This window comes from Ipomoea nil, unplaced genomic scaffold (assembly GCF_001879475.1).
Source record: "Ipomoea nil cultivar Tokyo-kokei standard unplaced genomic scaffold, Asagao_1.1 scaffold2144, whole genome shotgun sequence".
Classification (NCBI taxonomy): domain Eukaryota; kingdom Viridiplantae; phylum Streptophyta; class Magnoliopsida; order Solanales; family Convolvulaceae; genus Ipomoea; species Ipomoea nil.
In genome coordinates this window covers 3,484,427-3,502,099 of record NW_017618572.1, presented here as the reverse complement: position 1 = coordinate 3,502,099, position 17,673 = coordinate 3,484,427, and the positions used below count along the sequence as shown (strand labels likewise).

At 44.3% G+C, this 17,673-nt stretch overlaps 1 protein-coding gene across 1 annotated transcript; it reads right to left on the bottom strand.

Annotated features, from left to right (window-relative positions):
- Positions 1 to 5,373: 5,373 nt before the first annotated feature.
- Positions 5,374 to 6,950, bottom strand: LOC109148644. Its single transcript, XM_019296379.1, has 2 exons — positions 6,228 to 6,950; positions 5,374 to 6,066 (listed from the first exon to the last, which is right to left on the bottom strand). Exons 1-2 carry the CDS (start codon positions 6,948 to 6,950, stop codon positions 5,374 to 5,376), a joined length of 1,416 nt encoding a protein of 471 aa, XP_019151924.1.
- Between the last annotated feature and the right edge of the window lie 10,723 nt (positions 6,951 to 17,673).

The window sequence follows — 17,673 nt, the reverse complement described above, 5'->3', positions numbered from 1 at the left end:
CCGGGTGTTGCTTATTAACGATTTCCTGGACCGCCCGTTGTAAGATGTTTTCACTTACCTTCAAGGTGAAGACATGTCCGACTCTGATAGTCAGAATGCCTCGACTCGGGACTACGATGACACGGTCGAGGTCAGCTCGTTCACAGCTTCCACCGACGATTCAACTCTCCGGGAGATCGACGGATTCTCGGGAGAACTAGCTGAGTAGTCCTGGACCTCCATCGGCTTTGACGACAACCAACTGACCCCCTCGAAAGGCAGCGGCGAGGGCCGGCCAGTCACCACTCCCTTAGTTACTGAGGAGGTCGGTACCTCTGGCTGTGGGAAATCCCCCCATGTCGTTCATCATGTCATTTTTTCTCAATCTCGACCTTCCTCTTCAACCCTTCTGGTTATTTCCCCAAAGGCCGGGCCTTCTTCTTCGCCCCTGGCTTTCACTTCTGCCAAGAAGAAATTTTTAAATAGCAAGACCTTAAGCCGACACACTAGTCTCCTCACCCGGGTCGAGATTGAGGAAATATTCACTCTGTTGATTGGTCGGGTTTGATTCAACGTCTACCGATCCTAGGGTAATGTCATTGAGCAAACCGAATGGGATTGGCTCGGGATTCACCTAGATTCCCTCAAGGCCCCGCTCACATTCCCTTTCACTCCCTTCTTCCTGTCTTTTATAAAATACTATGGAGTCCTTCCCGGGCAGATAAACCCGAACGACCATTGAATATTGGCTTGTTTCCCATAATTGTATACATAATTGTATAACATAATGTACATAATTATATAACAGAATACACATACACTCTGTCGCGTCAGCTCTCCACACAACTTAACAAAACGACGTCGTTTTGGAAGGCGCGAGTTGCACATTGCTATGCGCGCCCTGGTGCACGGTATAACGATTGAAAGTATAAGTGCAATCTTTAAAACCAATACCGTAAAATATATAACTGTTGTTTTCAGTTACAAAATAGTTTTGTCATGCTCAATTAATTAGGTCCTAATTATTAGGAGAGAGAAATGATTTAGGAAAAAACTTATGAGTTTTAGGATTAGTTTATTTAATATTTTAATTATATATATATACTATATATATATATATATATATATATATATATATATATTATTTTTAAATAGTTATGTCAAAAATAAATATTAAACCCTCTAAACTGTTCGCCCAATTTGGCCAGATTAAATCATTCCTTCTTATCTATAAACAGTATTACTTTTTAGGTTAAATATGTTTTTATATATAAATCCGTTCATAATATTATTTAACCGATTTATAATATATGCATTATGCAGTAGGGGTTGACCCCTGTGTGTGCTAAGGGTGAAGCGGCGTGGCACCTTTTCGTATGGCGAAAAGTAGCAGAAAATAAAGACAAAGTTTCTGACTTAGCATGTGGTTTAGGTTGCTGCAACCCCAAGAAACAACAAAAATGGGTCTGTGGAAAGTCTTTTCATTCAGATTTTTGTGAGATTAATTACTTTTTTAATTGCTATTATCAATGTTAATTCATTATCTCATCAAATTTGTAATTTTATATCTGATTTACGTTATGCTTGGCAAATCTTGCTGAAAGCTAAAAATTTATAAGTTATAAGTTAAAAATTGAACAGTTGTTAATTAGCTTATTATATTTAAAAGTGTTGGTAAAATTAACTTTTTAATAAGTTGATAAATATAAAAAGACTAAAAATGATATTTCTATAAAATTTAAATAATGTGATTATTATATTATTTTTATATTATTAAATATATGAGATATATTTAATTTATAAAACAAAGTTTTGTTTTTATAATATATATGAGATATATATTATTAAATTAAAGTGTCATTCTGCACCGTGAACCATTCTTGATTATTTATGCCAAACCATGATCATTAATAAGTGATATTTAGAGTCATAAATCATTTTTTTTTAGTCTAAATTTTTTTAGAGATTTCCTACAGATTACTGGTAATATTATACATACAGGTTGACTCTATGTATATTATTGATCAACAACATCTCTACTGAAACTCGATCTCATGACCTTCCACATAGAAGAGGTCAAACACTATTAGTTTGGTGTTGGGGAAATTGTATTGAGTTTTGATGAACTTTGGATAGTTGGGTCCACATCATATGGTCTGTTTGTTACACTGACTTGGGAGACAGAAGGTGACATTACAGTTCTGAAATCACAATTCACGGTTAATTTAAGCCACATAAATGTGCACAAAATTATATATTCATTTGAAAATTTTGATTGAAAAGACTAAATAAATAATATAAACTCAAGATTTTGATGAAAATTGAACCCATCACGAAACGATAATAAGTTTTCTCAATTGAGGTGTTTGACATTGGCAAATTTTACTATAGTTCACATTGCGAAGTGAATCAAAATAAATATTATTTTTAGTATATTGAAAGTTCATATTTATTGTTCTAAAAATTTATATTTAGATAATATACCAAATAATAAATATTCAGTACACAAAAAATAAATATTTAATATATTAAAAATGAACACATTTAATATATTAAAAATAAAATGAACATTATATCAGTAATTTATGTTGTAAGGTATGGTCCATGATATATTGATTGATTGACATTGTCTACAAATTTCCCATTCTAAAAGGATTAGATTTTTTTTTTTTTTTTTTAAATAATACTGTTTACAAAATTTCATTGAAGTTAAAAATATGCTTACAATTTTTTTTTTTTTTTTAATACCACATCTGATACCTTTATTATTGTAAAATTAATTCAAGTTTATTATACAACACATCCGTAAACTTTGATTCTTATTTAATAAATATAACATGCTTTAAAAACGTGCCAATAGCAATTAAAAAAAAAATAACATGCTTTAAAATTTTTAACATGACAAACTCTTTGCCCGATGTGAAACTTTAATTTATTATCAAATTCCCTTTTGAGATTCAACATGATGAAACGTGCCACTTCACGGGCTAAAGGAATTTAAATTTCTTCACTTCATCAAAGTCAAAAGAATCAGATTGTATTAGCCAGCATGGGCTCAATAAACGAAGGAGGAACATCCCTCCAAACAGAACGTTCTGCAATAGCAGCTACATATTTAGATAAGGAGTGCGCCACTTGGTTGGCCTCCCTACTAACAAAACAAACTACAGTACCAGGCAACGCATTAATTAAATGTTTACAAGCCAAAAGCGTATAACCAAAATAATTGCGAAACGAACTAACAGAATTAAGACTAGAAACCAAAAGTGATGAATCCGTGTAGATTGAGCCACCTGAGTACCCGTTATCCTTTAACCAAGAGAGGGCTTCACACAATGCCATTGCTTCTGCCAGAAGGGGGTCATACGGGCATGCCAATGGACCGTTTGCCGCTACCACCAAGGAAAAGTCGCCACCGAACACCACAAAACCGAAAGCGGGAGCACGTTGCGGACCATGAAAACCAACATCCACAAAACAAGAAAAAGGAACCGGCGTAGTAGAGGTGGCTTGTGCAGGAGCTGTGACTGGGAGTCTCCCGATCGTCGCAACCCGTCGGTGCTCGGTGTCCAACCAGGCCGTCCATTGCACGTGAAGTCGGCTGAGCAGAGCGCTAGGACCCGGCAGTGCTGCATCCCACACGGCAGCGTTGCGAGCAGACCAGATACAATGGAGCACACCGCAAATACGGCCTTGCAATTCACTAGAGAAACCCGTAGTAGCACCGAGCCACTCCTCCGCCCATTGCACAAAATTCCTGTTGGCAATAGGAGGAATTTGAATTTGAGAAAGTTGTCAAACATTAACAGCATATGGGCAAGAACAAAATATATGCATAACACATTCTGCATCTAAGCCACATGACGGACAAGAATTAACATCGACAACCCTTCTAATTATCAAATTATCAAGTGTGGGCAAAATATTCAGAAGGGCTCTTCATAAAAACACCTTCCATTTTGGGGGGACCTGCAACTTCCAAACATTATTCCACACAAAAGATGGTTGTGTAGTTATCACACCCAACCGCCTATAACCATCCTTCACCAAATAGCAACCCCTTATATCCCCTTCCCAATACCACATATCATCATAATCCGTACTCACAGGCAACTGTCGGATCAAACCTGCGTCCCGTGTATTAAACAACTGCTGCAAATAATCATTATTCCAACTCCCGGTGTTTGCATCAATCAAATCCGAAACTAACATATCATGGCCATTAGCTACCTGGACAGAATCAACATAGGGGTTCTGCAGATCCGGTAGCCAAGGAATTCTCCATATCCAAGTATCCCTGTCGTTGCCAATTCTGCGCCGACACCCTGACTTTAACAAGTTCTGACTGGCCATAATGCTCCTCCACACATAACTAGGACTACCCCCTAAAACAGCCTCATAAAAAGACGTAGAAGGAAAATACCTTGCCTTAAAAACACGAGCCATTAAGGATTTCTGATTAGTCAGCAGGCGCCACCCTTGTTTTGCCAATAAAGCCAGATTGAATTCATGAAGACGTTTGAAGCCCATTCCTCCATACTTCTTGGGTTTACACATCCTATCTCAAGCCAACCAATGGATGCTACCGTCATTTCCACTCTGACCCCACCAATACCTGTTCATCAATCTTTCCAAAGAGGCACATAAAGTAGTTGGGAGCAGATAAATACTCATAGTATAAGTTGGCATAGCCTGAGCAACACTCTTCAAAAGTACCTACTTACCGGCTTTAGACAGTAACCTCTTATTCCATGAGCCGAACCTTTGCCTCAGTTTTTACTCAACGTAAGCAAAAACTGCCCTTCTGTTCCTGCCTATAACTGAAGGCAATCCCAGGTACTTCCCGAAACCCTCTGCTTGCGCAACCGTTAAGGTCCTTGAGACAAGATCCCTCATCTCTTCTTGTGTATTCCGGCTAAATGATACACTTGACTTATGAAAATTCACCGCTTGGCCAGAAAACGTCTCATAGACACTCAGACATCTCTTCACCTCCTGAGTCTCCTGCAGATTGGCTTTAAAGAAGAGTAAGCTGTCATCTGCAAAGAACAAATGTGAGATCGGTGGTGCCCCCCAGGCCACCCTACACCCATGTATATGGCCCTTCGTCTGTGAATCCTGCAAAAGCAAAGACAACCCTTCGGCGCAAATGATAAACAAATACGGAGACAAGGGGTCTCCTTGGCGTAGACCCCTAGAAGGCACAATTACCTCAGTAGGCCTGCCGTTTACCAGAACTCTATACCGCACGGTTTGAATACACATCATAATCAGCTGTATCCATTTAGCATCAAAGCCCAAACCCACCAACATGTCATTCACAAAGGGCCACTCCATCCTATCATATGCCTTAGCCATATCAAGCTTTAGGGCTGCCCACCCCACCTGGCCCAGCTACTTCCTTCTCAAATAATGGCCAACCTCAGAGGCAACCAAAATATTGTCCGAGATTAGCCTACCCGGAAGAAAGGCACTTTGTGATTCTGAAATAACATCCTCCAATAAAGGCTTCATACGATTGGCTATCATTTTAGCCATAACCTTATATAAAACATTACACAAAGCTATCGGGCGCAAATCAGAAACATGCTCAGGGACACACTTTTTAGGGATCAAAACAATGTTCGCATCATTCAAGCAATCAGGTAAAGATGACTGAGAGAGACAATTAAGCACAAAAGACGTAACATCCTTACCAATGACATCCCAGAAGGCTTGGTAGAAACCAGGATTCATGCCGTCAGGGCCTGGGGATTTATCCTTGCCCATAGAAAACATCGCAGCCCGGACCTCCTCCGGCTCAAAAGGGCGCAGCAGATGAGCATTCTGAGCTTCAGTCACACGAGACCGCATAGAATCCACACTGAAAGACCCCGGGGACCCGCCAGAAGTGAAAATCTGTTTATAGTAAGAAGCTACCAGCGAATCCAATGCCCGCCCCTCCTTCCATACCCCATCATCATCCTTCAACTTCTCTACAATATTCTTCTTTTTCCGGTGGGACGCATACTTATGGAAAAACTTAGTATTCCGATCAGCACCTTGCAACCAGTGTTGCTTGGCACGCTGTCTCCAAAAGGCCTCCTCCTGAGACAGAGCCATATTCAAACAACTATCCAAATGAGCAAACCAGGCCAGCGCAGTAGGATCACGCCTACCTCGCAACGTATCCATCTCTTTCCTTAACTCAATGATCCACTTACTAAACATGTGGTGCCGGACACCCCCCCAAGCCTTCAAACCCTTACCGCACATAACGAGTCGAGTCTGCAACTCCAACCCATGCGAACTAGCCCACTCCTTCTCCACCACTCCCCTACATCCCTCATCCAACAACCACGCATTCTCAAAGCGAAAACCACGTGGCCTATGACCCGCACCGACCCATAGATATCAAGAAAGAGAGCCGAGTGATCCGACAAGTCCGTACGAATATTATACAAACTTGCCTTATCATAACGACCCAGCCAATCCATGCAAGCCACCACCCTATCAAGCCGCTCCTCCACCCAGTCCTCCGTGCCCTTGCCCCTCTCCCAAGTAAACGGATAGCCAATCATAGGAAGAGACATCAATCCACAATCCTCCAAAGCCTCATTGAAACCTTCAATCAAGCCATTCGGATGCGGTAATCTACCCCTCTTCTCTGACTGGGCCAATAAATCGTTAAAGTCCCCCAAAACTACCCAAGGTAACTCAGAAGCCCCCTTCAATGATCTCAAGTAGTCCCAAGACGCCCTCCTCCTACTCCTCTGAGCATATCCATAGTAACATGTGTGCCGCCAGTGCGGCCTACCCGGTAAAGTCACAACCAGGTCAATATGATTAGAAGAATAACTAATCAAGCTAGCATAATTGTTCTTGGCCCATAAGAAACACAAACCCCCCTTCCTACGATCACTGTCCACCTTGAAACACCCCTCAAAGCGCAGTTTAACACGCAATCTCTCAGTTTGATCCCCATCCACCATCGTCTCGATCTGAAAAACAAAATCCGGCTTCCTTTTGGACACAAGGTCCTCAACTTCCCGAACCGTCCGTGGATTGCCCAAGCCACGGCAGTTCCAAAATAAGGTACTCATTGGGGAGGGCGGGCCTGGTCCCCAGGTCCCACCATACGAGAAGAAACTGTATCCACCTGCATGCCCCTACCCGCATCCACCACCCCACCATCCGCCCCCCTACGACGTTTAGGATCAACCCGAACACCCTCCTCCACACCAGCCCCCTCACCCGAAACCCCCATAGCTGTACTGCAACCCCCCCCCACCGTATTGCCAGCCACCATACTGCCGCCCACCCCACCGTCTCCAACACCCCCCCCGTGGCCCGGCGTAGCCCACTGCCGAACCCCCACCTACCGGCGCACCGCCGTACCCTATCACCCGTCGCCTTTCCTGCCCCAATTGAAACCACCTATCACCAAGCACCTTCGCCGGACCTAGCCCTCCCGCTTTCATAGCCGGACCATACAAGTAATGCTCCGGCTTCAAAGATGAACGCCTCGCGTCCAAACAAAATTTGTCCGTGTGTCCCATCTTACCACAAAAGTAACAAAACATGTGCAGACGCTCATATTTAAAATTGATCCATGCCTACGTACCATCACGAAGGACCATCTTCATGCGACGCTTCAAAGGCTTAGCCACATCATGCCTGACCCTCACCCTATAAAAAGTTGCCCACGGTCTCTCGAAATTCCGGTCATCAATCCGTAAATAGACCCCCACGAAATCCCCACCTTCTCCAGCACCCTCTCCGTACGGTAGCCGATTGGCAAGTCAAAAACTTGCACCCATAGATCAACGGTATTCAATACAACCTGCGTAGGGTGTTCATCCGCGTTCAAAGCCTGACAGATCAGCGTTGCGTTCTCAAAGGCCCACAGCACCTCCTCCAGGACACGCTTCATGTCCGCCTCATCAAAAAAAGTGAAGATAAAGAGGTTCGCCTCCACGTCCGCAACCTCAATACCCATCAACGGCCGCCATGCATTCGCCAGTACCCTCTTCATCATCTCAGTCTTGAGGGATCTATCTGTCAAGAACCGGCCAACAATGGACCAGGTTTGGTGCGTCACCGTAGCATCAATACCCCCGGTGGGCTCATCCTCGAACCGAACCCCCAAGTCTTCCTCCTCCAACGAGATGTCCGTTGTACCTCCGATGATGTCCTGTATATCCATGTGGTTGTTCGCAGTGCCCAGCGTGCTCGCTCACCGTTCGTCGTCCACTTTTCGATAAAAAAAAAGCGTAAACCCTAGATCTCAGGGATGTAACGTAGGGAAACCCTAGATATCAGGGTAGAGAGAATTAATTCAAATACTTTCCTTCATCTTTTCGTACTAAAGAAACTAATAAAAATTATCTGTGTGATGCCTAGATAAAAATATTTTTATTGTATATTTAGATAATAAAGTTAAAAATAAAATTATAAATCATTCTAATATTTGAAAGTATGTATTTATTTGATTATAAGATTAATGTAAAAATATCACCTAATTAATATAATTGAATAATATATGACTCGGTTGTATACAATTATCTTAGAAAATCGTTATTGTCTTATGATTTAGGCAATTATATTATTACTAAAATAAATATGGGAAAAAAGGAGAAATAAGTTAAAAAGACATTAAATTGTGAAAAAAAAATTGGAATCAAAATTTATTTTAATGTTGTTTTAAATTACCCGATTTAGAACTATTTTGTTCCCATATATGATTTAGGTAAAATTTGTTATTATAAAATAAATATGTTTCAAAGGAAAAAGCTGATAACCCCGATGTGCACCATGAACCCCAGGATCCAACCCCCTGATGGTTTCTGATTGACGCCCAATTGGCTCTTTCCATGTTCAACTTAACCCATCCCTCTTCAGGTAGATACCAACCTACCCATTTCATTCCACTTCTACCGAGCATGTTCTTGTTGATTAGCATTAGACTTGATTTTGTACTCCACCTCAATAAAAATAAAAATAACGCCATATATACATATATATTTTTTTCTCTCTATGTTGTCGAGTCTCCTTCCCTATTGTTTAGGGTTTTGTCCTTTTCTCCCCTGTTTTTAGGGTTTTGCCCACCGACTCCGACAACTTCCATAGCTGTCAATGAGGATACTGTAAGATTTTTCCTAATAATATATATTATATATTATATATTAGGGCCTTAATTAAGTGGTGCAAGTTGACTAGGCTTATTAAGTAGTCTGGTTGGACTTAATAACTAGTAGTTGTTAGTCAACCAAACTCTTTGCCTAATATAATCTTGGATTGATGGGATACAGGATGTTGGATGTTAGCACATTCAGTTACGGTACTAAGACTGGTCAGTAGTTACCAATACACCATCTAGGGTTCTGAGTCAGGTCTGAGGCAAAAGATGGCTAACGGTCTACCGTTAAGAGGCAATACAACAGGAACATCAACTATGGCTGGAGATCAACACGGCTACGCTTCCGCTATCATACGAGGTCATGTTTCTCGTATACTATGGTTTATTATAGTTAGACTATTGTATATCTAACATTTGGTATCAGAGCCATTTATAATCTTTGCCTGGTTGATTGTTTTGCCTAAAACAATATTCAGTTTTCATATTCATGTCTTGTATATTAATTCTTTGAAATATACATACAACATATATCTATTTAGTGAAGATATAATTAAGCAATTTAGTGTGTATGTGTTGGTGAATTAATTACACTTGATTCTGCCAAAAGTTAATTTTTGGCATTAAGCACAATTTTAATTCCTTTTGGTTTTTGGAATTATTTGTTGTGATTTTGTTTGGGATTCACGGAAAATTATTGGAGTTTTTTTTTTTTTTTTTTTTTTTTTTTTTGGCGAATGGATGGTTACAGTTAAACAAAAAAAAAAAAAGAAAAAAAAAAGAAGAAATGGTAATACACACAACATTAAGATATGTTTGTGTGATTAAGCAATTATCATTTATATTTATTTACCATATAAATATTTGCCTTATTAATAATTACATTTTAATTTGGTAAATGGTAATTATTTAGTTTATTATTATCATATTTATATTACCTAATTTAATAATGTATATTATTTTGGCAAATGGTAAATATATGGTAATTGTTTGTTTTTGGATAATGTCTTTTAGTTTCCTCTTATTTTGACATTGAATTCATTATTAAATTATTATTCAATTTGAGCAAATATTAAGCTTTTATTTGCTGTTTGAATTTTAATTTAATGTTAATGTGCATATTAAATTGCTCAAGTATTGCAATTTATTTAGAATATATGGGTTAATAATATTTTAATATGCAAATCCAAGCATGTTATGTATATTCATAAATTATTACTATAATTATACATTCATAATATCATGCATTAAGGTAGGATTTAACATAGTATTAACTCATAAATTCATTATTACATACCATTCAGTTTTTGGTTCCTTAGGCTAATTTTAGACATTATAGCCTATTAAGGTAGCTTTGTTTGGTTCCCCCTTAATTTGAACACATTTTAGTTTTATGTGTCTCTGGGACTTTAGAACCTATTTTGAATAAGTTATTTGGGACCTATCTTGGGCCATTAAAGTATGGATCCCACCATTTTGATTGATATTTAAATAATAATTATAGCTCCTTTTGATTATCATATGTTTATTCAGTTCTAATTATTACTAACTACCATATTTTGGTATTCATCGTTGGTAATAATATTAAGTTTTGGTCTACTTCAGTACGAAAATTTTTCATCCATGTTATAATTCACTTAGGTCATTGAGGTTTATGAGCCTAATTTGAGTAATTAAGTGCTATAATTATTGTTTTGATCTGTTTTGAGACATTAAGGATTAAGGATGACAGGATAATAGGGCTGGCACCCGACCCGGATCATAAATGGGCATCTGACTCAGCATCGCTTGGGAACCCAACGGACAGAACTCCAACGGTTAGGAATCCCAACAGGTGTCACCTTACTGTCATTGAAGCCAGCATTGAAGCCCCCATTTATGAGAGAGAATTAAAGGCTAGGCTCCCCATTTATGTCCCATGTTGTTACCGTTAGGACTCTGAGTATAAATGGGGCTCTCCTCACTAGACAAGGACACTGTATTTTCCATACTGAAACTAAGGCAATACAACTATTGTCACTTTCTTATTCGTTACTCTTATATTATATTTCCGGTAACATTATTACCTTCATTGGTGCTTTCATTGAGAGCCTGAGTCCAATACTCAAGCAGGCTACAACACACACAACTCATTCCTTTTTCAACAACAAGCTTGAAAGAATGGTGTCCCGCAGCTCCCACGGTTCCCGTAACGTGAACAATGGCAATGCCTCAGGTGACCTCCGGGACCAACTCACCAACAATCGCGGAGGGGACCTCCGAGAACAGCTCAGCAACGGGAGGCCCGGGGATCTTCTAGACCAGCTCAACAATGGAGGAAACCTCCGAGACCAACTCAATAATGGAGGGGACCTCCGAGACCAGCTCCACAATGGAGGGGCGAACCAAGTCGTGAACCTCCAGGCGACCATCCAGCAAGCGGTGGCAGCGGCACTAAACCAAGTGGCGGTGGGACTACAAGGCCAAGTGCCCCCGCCGCGGCCTCAGGAAATAGAAGTAGAATCTCCACGAAGGGTGGATGCCCAGGACGCAACTCGTGCCGTGAGGGTCGCAGAGCGACGCACTAGGACCGGGGGTCCGGGAGAGGGCACCCAGAGAAGCGGACCGGCTGGACGGCAACCTAGGCCCTCCCGCTCTGCCTTAGAACGGTTGGGACACGGGGCGCCCGCTTGGCAGAGGCCGGAGTCGCGTGCCGAGGGGTCCTCCGCTAGAGGCCCTCGCCGACACGAGGAAAGAGAAGCGGAGAGATCGCCCATAGAAAGGATGGGCGAGTCTCGTGGGCCGGCGTCGCGTCGACACTCGGAAGAGTGACGCTTCGATGAACCGGCCCCGCGTCGGCACTCGGCGGAGCGACGCGTCGATGAGCCGGCTCCGCGTCGGCACTCAGCGGGCGAACGACGCGTTGGTGAGCGGGTTCCACATCGACACTTGGATGGACGAAACGTCGAGGAACCAGCTACGCGTCGACACTCAGATGGACGACACGAACTAGCCCCACACCCTGACGAATCAGCCCTGGTCGAAAGGCTGCAGAGAAGGATCGAGGAGTTAGCAAGAAAGGTGGAGGCACGGGAGCAGTCGCCGGAACCCGAGGTACGAATGGCAGCACCGTTCTCCCCAAGCATCATGGACGTACCTCTGCCGAGGGACTTCAGGTTACCCGCCATCAAGGCATACACGGGAGCCACTGACCCACGTGTCCACATGACTAGGTACAAGGCTGCTATGGTGATGATTGGGGCAGGGGACGCCATCATGTGCCGAGCGTTCTTGTCCACCCTGGATAGAACGGCCCAAGATTGGTTCAACACCATCCCGGACGGGTCGATCCAAAATTTTGGAGAGTTGTCCAAAAGCTTCCTGACATACTTCTCTGGTAGCATACAACTTAAGAAACCGTTCTCTCACCTCTGTGTAGTAAAGCAAGATAGAGGCGAGAGCCTCAAAGACTTCCTGATCAAGTGGAAAAAGGAAGTCAATAATGTCTACGACTTCGACTCCAAGGCGGCGATCCCGATATTCATCCATGCCTTGAGATCGGGGTATTTTCACAAGCAACTGAACGCCCACCACCCCCGTTCTTACGAAGATTTGATGAGGACGGCTAGCCGCTATGCCGAAGCAGAGGACGTCGACAGGAAAAAGAAAGATGAGGAGGACGGCAGGAAAAACGGGAAACCTGGGAAAGCTGGTCCGTCCAGCCAGGCACCACGTTCGAACCACCCGGCCGCAGGGAAGGGCCGGGACCATGAACGGCCTCGCCTGGTTCCCCTGCGTAACCTAACTCCTCTTACCCATCCCGTCAACGTCATCCTAAAACAGGGTGAGGAGATGGGAATAGTTGAGTTCCCACCAGAGTGCATGAAGGTCTCCCCAAAAGGAGACCAAGCAAAGTACTGCAGGTTCCATAGGCAACCCGGACACGACACGGATGAATGTAACATACTAAAGAGACAAATAGAAGAACTCATCCAGCAGGGCTATTTCAGGCATTTCGTCAAGCGATCCAAGCAGCAGCAACAGCCGCAGCGCGATCCATCAAAAAATCCACCAAAAAATGTCTGGAGGAAGGAGGATGGCGCTGAGCCGTCCACCTCGAACGCCAAGAAAAGAGAACATGACCAGATATCTGAGCAGGATGATAGCGAGAAGGAAACCGAGGTGGCGCCCAGACGACAAAAGAAACACACCATACACTTCATCTATGGTGGACCTGCGGGGGGCGACACACCCACAGAGAGGAAAAAGTGGAGCAGACAGTTGTACGTGGGAGAAGTGGAAAGTCTTCCTAAAGGAAAGAAGCAGAGGCGGGAGGCCATCACTTTCTCTGACAAGGACCTCCCCGAGGGCCCCTTACCCCATCGCGACGCACTTGTGATCAAGATGGATATCAATGATACGATCGTACATCACATCTTGGTCGACACGGGAAGCTCGGTTAATGTGATGTACTACGACCCTTTCACCAAGTTAGGGCTACCCAGAGGCCAGCTCAAAGAGGTACGAACTCCACTCTTTGGGTTTACTGGGGATTCGGTGGAAACAGAAGGGTTGGTGACCCTGCTCGTAGAAATAGGCACGAGCCCCAACATTCGCAAGCTGGAGATGGAGTTCATCGTGGTAAGGCTCACCTCTAGGCACAACATCATACTCGGGAGGCCAGCACTGGAGGACCTCAAGGCCATAGTATCGGTGGAACACTTGTGTATGAAGTTCCCCACTCCGAATGGAATAGGAGTCGTCAGTGGTGACAGACGGGCAGCCCGCAGTTGCTACGTGAAGGCATGCAAGAAGATTGGCAGCAAGGACTACAGGTCCACATGATCGCGGAGAAAATTTTCAAAGAAGAAGAGGCCTGGCCCCGCGCCGAGCCCGTGTCAGAGACGGAAGATATAGTTCTGGATCCCTCCAGACCAGACCGAGTGGTGAAGATCGGCACAGGCTTAAGCCCAGAGCTATGGGCCCAGATAGTGGATGTAATCCGCCGTTCTCACACGGTGTTCGCATGGGGGCCAGAGGACATGCCGGGCATAGATTGAAGGATCATAACCCACAAGCTCGCAGTCGACCCCAGCGGAAAACCAGTGCATTAGCGGAAAAGGTATATGTCGGCAGAACGAAGAGAGTTCGTGAAAAAGGAAGTGACCGCATTACTCAACGTAGGGCACATCAAGGAGATTTGCTACCCACAGTGGCTGAGCAACGTAGTCTTGGCTCCCAAAGGATCAACGTGGAGGATGTGCGTAGACGGCAGGGTGTGAACTCATGAGCTTCATGGACGCCTTTCGTGGGTACCATCAGATATCCATGCATGAGGAGGACGCCGAGAAGACCGCCTTCACCACTCCCGAGGGGATATTCTACTACTTGGTCATGCCGTTCGGATTGAAAAATGCCGGGGCCACATACACTCGCATGGTGGCAAAGCTGTTCAAGACAGTACTAGGACGAAACATGGAAGCATACGTGGACGACATGATCGTCAAAAGTCACAAGGCCACCTCCCATGCCGAGGATCTCAGCGAGGTATTTTCCATTATGAAGAAATTTAATTTGCGCTTGAACCCAAAAAAATGCACCTTCGCCGTTGATGGGGGCAAATTTTTGGGCTTTATGGTCACTAGGAATGGCATTGAGCCGAATCCAGAAAAAGTAAGGACTATCCTTGACATGGAGCCTCCGCGGTCCATAAAGGAAGTCTAGAGACTCAACGGGCGTCTGGCGGCCTTAGGCCGTTTTCTATCTAAATCGGCTGAACGTTCCCTCCCCTTCTTCCAAATCTTGAAAAAGAGCAAAGGGTTCGACTGGACACCAGACTGTCAAAAGGCCTTTGAGGAGTTGAAAAAATACTTGTTGTCCCCGCCTCTGCTTGCAAAGCCAGAGGCAGGTGAAACCCTAATTTTGTACTTGGGCGTGTCACAGGGTGCGATCAGCTCCGTGTTGGTCAAAGAAGAAGGAGGGACTCAGCGTCCCATCTACTACGTAAGCAAAGCCCTACACGACGCAGAGCTCCGATACAGTGTGTTAGAGAAGACAGTATTTGCCATAGTCACTTCATCAAAAAGGTTGGCTCACTACTTCCAAGCTCACCCCATCCACGTACTCTCACACCAGCCGTTGGAGAGCTTCCTCCGAAATACTAACAGCTCCGCCAGGATGGCACGGTGGGCCATGCACCTCAGTCAGTTTGACATAGATTTCAAACCAAGGCCCGCCATCAAAGGCCAAGCTCTTGCAGACTTTATAGTGGAGTGCACAGCTCGGGAAGTGACGAACCAGGTAGAAACTGAAGATGGAGGGTGGTGGACCTTGTCCACAGACGGGTCTTCGAACAGCAAAGGTTGCGGCGGTGGCGTAGTACTCGTCACTCCGGAGGGGTTCCGCGCCTACTATGCCATCCGATTCCACTTCAAATTATCTAACAATGAGGCAGAGTACGAGGCCCTCCTCAATGGACTGCGATTGGCGGCGGGACTACGAGCTGAGAAGGTCCGAATTCGATGCGATTCCAAGCTGGTAGTCAGCCAGGTGTCTGGGGAGTATGAAGCCAACGAAGGAAGCATGCAGAAATACAGAGACGCGGTGTTGAGAACCCTACGCGAGTTTGAGGGATACGAGATACACCAGGTACCGAGAGAGTAGAGCGCCGACGCCGACATGCTCTCAAAGCTAAGTACCGGAGTCCCCAGCCACATTAGGAAGATCGCTCGACTAGAAGACCTCGAGACTTCAAGTATCGACGTTTCGTGGTTCTTCCCTGTGTAGACTAGGGAGCCATGTTGGATTGATCATATCAAACGATACAAGGCAGATGGCACCCTACTGCAAGACGAGGCAGACGCAAAGGTAACGAAGTTACGGGCACCCAGCTACGTTGTCTCGGGCGATAAACTGTACAAACGCTCCTACAACGGCAAATTACTGAGGTGTTTATATCCAAATGAAGCGAAGTTGGTGATAAAAGAAGTCCACGGGGGGGTATGCTCGGCGCACCAAGGGGCGTACACCATCGCACGTCGCATCATGTTACAAGGGTATTTTTGGCCCAAAATGCTGAGGGACTGCGCCAAGTATACAAAGCGATGTCCCAAGTGCCAAGAATTCCAAGCACTCCCGGGTCGACCTGCGACGAACTACACCCTGGTAAGCACCGCGATTCCTTTTTCGAGATGGGGAATTGACCTTGTAGGGGCCCTTCCCACGGGGACTGGAAGCAGGAAGTACATCATTGTGGCCATCGACTATTTCACGAAATGGGTGGAGGCCGAGCCCCTGGCGAGCATCACCGCAGCAAGGTGCAAAAGGTTTGTCGAGAAAAACATCCTGTATCGTTTCGGTATCCCTCTCCAGGTAATCACAGACAATGGCCGTCAGTTCGAGGCACGAGAATTTTCAGAATTCTTAGTAGGATGGGGCGTTAAGCACAGCCGGGTGGCGGTATCTTATCCTCAAGCGAATGGGCAAGTGGAGAATGCGAATAGAACCATCCTCGACAGCCTCAAGAAAAAGCTAGAAGTGGCTGGCGGAGCTTGGGTGGAGGAACTCGACGGCATCCTCTGGGCCTATCGCACGATACCAAGAAGGGCTACCAGGGAAACCCCGTTCGCACTCGCCTATGGATTCGAAGCTCGGGCCCCGGTGGAAGTAATCATACCTAGTAGATGGGTGGAGGAGTTCGAGTCGGAACAAAATGAACTCCACCAAAGGGTGGATCTGAACTTCTTGGATGAAAAAAGAGAAGCGGAATTCTGCAAGATGGAGAACTACGGTCGTCAGCTAAAGTCTTACCACGACGCAAAAGTCCGACCCCGGTACTTCCAGGTCGGTGACCTTGTGTTGCGAAGAAGGGAAGCCAGCCAACCCCTTGAAGGGGGAAAATTCGCAAAGAAGTGGGAGGGGCCTTACGCCGTAGAGGAAGTCGTTCGCCCAGGAACATACAAGTTAAAAACTACAGGGGGAAGAATGATCGATCGAGTATGGAACTCGGAACATTTGATCAAGTACTTTCCTTAAAAATCCTGTAGTAGCAATCATTGGAAATAGTACTTGGCAATCGTGGTCCGTCCGCTCTACACGCTAAAATTCTTGGAAATAATATCTTACTTTCATGGTCCGTCCATGTTATTTACTAAAACGAATTCGTTATCATCTTTTACGAAATTTTTCTGAAATAATATCTCGTTTTCATGGTTCGCCCGTGTTGTAAAAAAAAAAATATATATATATATATATATATATATATAGAAGCTCGGATGGCCGAGGCGCACGCCTCGGCCAAGGGCTGGCCGAGGCCCGCCTCAGCCAAAGGTTGGCCGAGGCACGCCAAGGGACACGGGCACGGGGTCAAAATTTGGAACCATCTCCCTCAGCACTGAAAAGATCTCCTGTTGCTTCGTGTACCGCCCAATGTTAAAAGCCACCTGTGCCTCAGCCTCAACCGCCTCTTGACCGGCCCAAGTCTTGAGGAATTCTCGGATAGCCTCATGTAACACCCCAGATTTTCAAGACAATTAAAACTTATAAAATAAAGGTAAAATCTCATTAAATCCCAAAACATAATACAAGAGTACGGGGTGCTA

What these genes read in the sequence shown, in the direction of transcription:
- LOC109148644 (XM_019296379.1), bottom strand. Translation starts at nt 6,950, where the DNA reads ATGGTGGATGGGGATCAAACTGAGAGATTGCGTGTTAAACTGCGCTTT. An exon ending in GACTCGACTCGTTATGTGCG is followed by an intron (nt 6,067 to 6,227) that starts GTAAGGGTTTGA and finishes GCTCTGTCTCAG; the next exon opens with GAGGAGGCCTTTTGGAGACA.